This window comes from Thalassophryne amazonica, chromosome 5 (assembly GCF_902500255.1).
Source record: "Thalassophryne amazonica chromosome 5, fThaAma1.1, whole genome shotgun sequence".
Lineage (NCBI taxonomy): Eukaryota > Metazoa > Chordata > Actinopteri > Batrachoidiformes > Batrachoididae > Thalassophryne > Thalassophryne amazonica.
The window spans coordinates 52,511,995-52,517,662 of NC_047107.1; the positions used below are offsets into that span (position 1 = coordinate 52,511,995).

The 5,668-nt window shown below is 41.4% G+C and overlaps 1 protein-coding gene across 2 annotated transcripts; it reads left to right on the forward strand.

Moving 5' to 3' along the window:
• The first annotated feature begins 1,180 nt into the window (after positions 1 to 1,180).
• On the forward strand, positions 1,181 to 5,160 carry aldh3b2 (aldehyde dehydrogenase 3 family, member B2). Of its 2 annotated transcripts, XM_034170236.1 has the most exons (10): positions 1,182 to 1,402; positions 1,841 to 2,036; positions 2,144 to 2,254; positions 2,508 to 2,628; positions 2,727 to 2,812; positions 3,419 to 3,500; positions 3,585 to 3,974; positions 4,061 to 4,227; positions 4,315 to 4,414; positions 4,512 to 5,159. In XM_034170236.1, exons 1-10 carry the CDS (start codon positions 1,350 to 1,352, stop codon positions 4,709 to 4,711), a joined length of 1,506 nt encoding a protein of 501 aa, XP_034026127.1. In that variant the 5' UTR covers positions 1,182 to 1,349; the 3' UTR covers positions 4,712 to 5,159. The 2 variants fall into 2 exon arrangements, with proteins under 2 accessions (XP_034026128.1, XP_034026127.1); XM_034170237.1 differs by lacking the exon at positions 2,144 to 2,254 and having other exon boundaries at positions 1,181 to 1,402; positions 1,841 to 1,973; positions 4,512 to 5,160.
• The last annotated feature ends 508 nt before the right edge of the window (positions 5,161 to 5,668 follow it).

Genomic DNA, 5,668 nt, shown 5'->3' on the forward strand with positions numbered 1-5,668 from the left:
TGTTTCTAGCCTCATTCATATCTCTTGGACCTCGGCTTTTAAAGAGAGCAATGCCTGTGCAGAGATTAGAGTCTTGAGATCAGTGAACAGGAGGGTTTAGTGATATCTTTGCAAGACGGCAACAGTCCGTGCCTTTAGGGTCCTGGTTATTCCTGTTTACCAGACCGGACTTTTCAGTTTGGGCCAAACAATGTGAAATCTGCCTCTGCCTACAGACAGGGGACCTAAGCACCAAAATTTGCGCCAACCAAAAGAAGAGGTCTCTTTCTGGATCAAAATTAACCATTGCTCCAGTGTGAAAACACTTTTTGGATAATTAAGACTTTCAGACCAATTACAGGAAATTTATGTAGATTATCATGACCTATTAAACAGTAGCAAAAAGGGACAATTTCATTTACCTGAATAAAACCAGGTGACTCTGCCCTGTCAGTCTTTTCTCCTTGTTAAAGATTTTAGGCAGCAAAAGTGCTGTTGCATACTGCTGGTTAAAAATATCATAACAATATTACCCTAGATACAATGAAAGGAATCAGTTTTTCTCCTTTGAAATAGAACTATACACCAAATCATCATATGCGTGCACATCTAACAATTGGCAGCCTACATAGATGTTATTGTAGATGGTTACATTCGAGCGTTTGGGATGGATCAGTTGTCTGCCTGGATGGTTGCCATCCAGAACCACAGGGGTGGTTCCATGTTGTTGATGTAGTGATGCTCCAAGACTTGAATTGTTTGTGGTGGGCAAATGACATATCTTTGTGGCCACAGTGGGGCTTGAACACCAGCTTGCTCACATTTGAGGCCTAGGCCCTACCAGGTCAGCCCAAGAGGAATTATCCAAACCAGTAAGAACATCTTTTCAGTATGGACTTCACCTTATTAAGTAATCCTATCCTAAAGTACTCTCTCTAGTTTTGTAACGTGTGTTTGAAACAGACTGCACTATGGAGTATGCTATTAAACAAAAAAAGATATCTGTTAGTCTGTTATTCTTAAAGCCTGCTCCACTAATGTAAAAGTCATGTACTGTTTAGTGTTTGTTTATACATTTTCTGGACAATCACAGGCTGACCACACCTCCTTCAGCTCCAGTTTACTGGAGGCACTTGTAGATTGCAGAAGGTGACACACTAGTCACAGCAAGACTAATAATGTGATACATTAGGACTGTAGCTTTCTGTTTTTCCTGAATAACATTCATGAAGGATTATGATGCAACTGCACGTCTGTGCTGTTCCTGCACTGTTGTTGTGAGACCTGAACTCTACAGTGAGAATTTCCTCACTGCTTGAGCTATCTGAGCTGTAGACCAACCGTCAACTGAAGCCATTCCTTCACCAGCTATGACCAGTTTGCCGAGTCGTTCTCCCTCCAAATGGTTTCAAGTGCTGCAAAGGTAAGAGACTCAAATGACATTTTTTTATCCTATCAAAGCAAACACAAAATTTTTTTGGGTAGCCATTTTGCTGTGTTTGCAGCCCATTAATTATGTTACGAACTACCACTACAAGATACCTTGCAATGGTTAAAGATCGTACCCCAAAATAACTAGCTTTGGAATGCACATCACCTGATTGGCTGGAATTATAAGGATTTTCACTATCCTCTCTGCCAGTAGGGATTTTACTCAATTGGTACATAGGCTTAACAACACACTAAGTCTATTCAGAGGAGAATTCTTGATGAGAATGAGCATGAGTGGGAAAGTAAGGGCATGCTCTGCCTGCCAGAGGAATGGTCGACTAAAGTGCAGAAGGTACTCTTTAAGATGCAGACAGATTTGAGAATATGTGTAATGGCTGAGGGGTATTAAGATGTCTGGGTGATGTTCCAGGACCAGGCTGGGGGAGCCATGTATGAAGACATACCCACTGGAGTGTGAGGATCTGCTGAAGAGGGCTAGAGCTGCCTTCCATTCTAGACGCACCATGGAGGAGAGCTTCAGGTTGGCTCAGCTGGAAGCGCTGGTGCGTATGCTAGGGGAACATGAGTGTGACTTTGTGGATGCTCTTGGCAGGGACCTTCATAAGGTAAGGGGTAAATCAGTACACCGATCAGTCTCCTCCTGCAAAGCTGCTTTCATTTAAATGGATTGATGACTACAAATTAGCATGATGACATGTTATTTTTAAACCAGCCACGGTTTGAGACAATTATGTCAGAACTGATCCTTGTCAAGAATGAGGCTTTTCATGCTATCAACAACCTTAAGAAGTGGATGCAGCCAGAGCATGTGGAAAAGAGCCTGGTGAGAAATGCTTGCTTTTCCAAAAGATCTGTTAAGTATGATTACTCATGATTTACATGACCTTTTACAAAGAACATTCCCTTCTCCTGGGCACAAAACATGTATTGTTCTGATCTCACTAAATCAGATTAAATCTTTGCCATATTTCAGAGATTAAAGTGGGCCTCGGTCCACCTTTACTCTGAACCAGCCTGTGTACTGAAACTCTTGCTAAAAATCAGTATTCTATTTTCTGCTTGTCTTACTGGTGTAGTCCACCACTTTGGATGAGTGTGTGGTTGTCAGTGAGCCGTTGGGAGTGGTGTTGATCATTGGGGTTTGGTGTAATCCTGTCCAACTGTGTCTGGTGCCATTGGTAGGAGCCATTGCAGCAGGTGCATCAAGTCACATAAACATCAAAATTTCCCTTCTTTTATTCATCTTCCCAGACACAGTTATAATCTAAAAATTGATGTTTTGTCCATGTGAGCAGGCAACTGCGCAATCATCAACCCCTCTGACTACACCAGGCACACAGCAGAACTTCTTCATCGTGAGATCCCTGCCTACCTGGACAATGTGAGTAGTTACAAGCTACGAAGGAAGGTTGATCACATTTTTACTGTTTTAAAAGTGCAAAAAGATTGATTCACAAATTCTCCTGAAATGTTTGAATCTGTCTTAATTCATTGTGATTCTTGAATTATAACAATTTCATTGCGCTGTTTTTCTGGTCTATTCTTTGCGTACTGTTTGAATGACTCTGGGTCAAATGAAAGCTTATTTGGGAACAATAAGACAGCAGGATTACTTACATCGTGAGGGGATGCCAGCTACAACATTTTGACCATGTGGCACTTTTTTCTGAGCACGATACAACACGCAGGTGACTCAGTGTTGAAGACTCTTGTGGCTGGAGAAGGACAAGGGGACACTCACGTTTCACCTTGCTTCAGCAGATTGGTTATATTTTAAAGGTGAAGATGGGCAATTGTCTGCCTGGGTGGTTGGCAGCATTTATTCAGAGCAGTGCCATAGTGTTGTGAATGCTGAGATGCACGACACCATTGCATGCTTCCAGACCTGACTTATTCTCTGGTCACAGAATTTGGACAGAGACATAAAGATGTATGATGCTCCAGTAAAAACTGAATCATCTGATATACACTTCTTGTTTTCCTCAAGGAATGCTTCCATGTGATTCTTACAGGGGTCAGTGATTTGGCTGAGGTAGTGGAACTCAAATTTGATCATGTCTTCTTTTCAGGTAAGAATGAGATTCAGTTAAAGTTATACTTTGTGATTATTGTTTTTAAATCCTGGAATATTGAAAGTAACTGTCAATCCACAGGAAACAGGGAGGAAGGAAGCAGAGTTGCTCAGACTGCAGCTCGCACAGTCACACCTACCACCCTTATTTTGGGTGGCAAAAACCCATGCTATGTGGACCAGGACTGTGACATTAGGACCACTGTACAACGCATTACTTGGGCACGTTTCCATAATGCCGGGCAGAGCATAGTGGCTCCAGACTATATCCTGTGCCATACAGATATTAAAGTACGATTGGTCCAGGCCTTGAAGTGCTGCCTGATGGGGTTCTATGGATCTGATCCCCAAGAGTCCCACAGTTTTGGCCGCATGGTAAATCTCGAGATGTTCAACCATGCCAAGGACATGCTGTGGCGATCTGGCAAGGTAGAAGTGGGTGGGCAGGTGATAGAAGCAGAGAAATACATCGGTAAGCTCCCTCCGAGTGGGAACATGAAAGAATGTTGTGTACTGTGTAGACTAGAAATGATGCTATTGTACCTTTTGTTGTTGCAGCCCCAACAATTTTGACAGACGTGTCAGAATCTGACCCCATTATTCAACAACATTTCTTTGGTCCAATTCTTCCTGTTTTGGCCGTAAACAGTGTAGAAGAGGCAATTGCCTTCATTAATAAGCAAGAGAAACCTCTCTGTGTTTATGCATACTCAAGCAACAGTAAGGTACACTGCAAAAATGGGTAAATTAGTTATACAAAAATCGGGCAGGCTATAAACTCTGTTCACATGTTCACTTTCTTAACAATGCAGGTTATTTCTAAGATCATGACCGAGACGTCTAGTGGAAGCTTTTGCTCAAATGATAGTGTCCTGCAGAGTCTTATGGTGGCTCTGCCATTTGGTGGAGTTGGTAAGTAAATGGCACTGGCATAAAAGTTGTGCCAAACATAGCGGTGTGATAATACTGCATGCAGTACACTAACCTTTCCAACTTTTTGAATTAACAGGTGCCAGTGGAATGGGTTCCTACCATGGGCGCTACAGTTTTGACACGTTCTCACACAAGAAGTCATGCCTACTAAGAAGCACACGCTTGGAATGTGTCACATACCTCCGTTACCCACCCTATGAGGACCGCAATCTGTCACTGCTAACTTGGGCCAGTACTTTGTCTCAAAAGAGTTTGGGCTGGTGCCAGATCCTGTGATTGATGGACGAAGGTGATGAAAGAGACATGGTGCAGGAAAGAAGAGTCTCCCCAAATCAATCACACTGACAGCGAAATACAAATGTATGACTAGTGTAGTGCCATTAGAGGAATAACACTGTAAGAGATCATTAAGTGTAGTACTCATTTGATTGTCAGCTGGATATTCAAACAAATGTAAGAGTTGATCTCCAGTATTCAAACTTTTTCAGAGAACCACAAATGCGGTTCAACTAAACTGTGTAAGGGTGGTCTGCCATTGATTATTTCTGTCACCAATTTCTGTCCCGATTTCAGAACTATTGGAATTGGGACAGATTTTTTTTAAAACAGGCAAAATTCATATTTCCTATGTTGTGTGTGCTTCTATAAGAGTATATTCCAGTTACACTGGTCAACACGATTTTTTCTTGCATGGAACTTTTCAGTGGATTTTGGATAATTTGGGGGCACTGAATCCGAATCTGGTGTTAGTTTTTGCCAATCACATCACATCTTTGAGATATGAAAACATATTTTTCATATCAAGCATTGATGAAAAAGTCTCGCACACGACCTCGGCATCATAAACGATATTACGGCTGTTGTTCACATTTCGTGAACCTGTTTTAAAAACTATGCTTTTGAAGTTGCTTTTGTGCATGATTAGCAGTGTCAAACTCCTGAGTGAATGAGCAACATTTGCATAATCCATCAAAACAGAACATAGATTGAAACAAAACGCGGTATGACAGAGGAAATCAGAGCTCAGATTCGGATTCAGCACCTCAAAATAATCCTAAATCATTTCTCAAAGTCCATGCAAGAAAAATATTAGTTTTTTTGGCCTGGTGTAATTGATCAATAAAAAGTATTTTGCTGTGTTCAAAATAATAGCAGTGTGTTAAAAAACTGAGTAAAACTCTAAATCTTTATAACAGCTTTTATTTCCATACATGCAAATGTGTTGGGAACACT

Bases quoted from the DNA above. Each gene is read 5' to 3' on its own strand.
- aldh3b2 (XM_034170236.1), top strand. From the start codon at position 1,350: ATGACCAGTTTGCCGAGTCGTTCTCCCTCCAAATGGTTTCAAGTGCTG. The intron at 2,255-2,507 runs GTGAGAAATGCT...TTACTGGTGTAG, and splicing joins AGCATGTGGAAAAGAGCCTG to TCCACCACTTTGGATGAGTG. The intron at 2,629-2,726 runs GTGCATCAAGTC...CCATGTGAGCAG, and splicing joins GGTAGGAGCCATTGCAGCAG to GCAACTGCGCAATCATCAAC.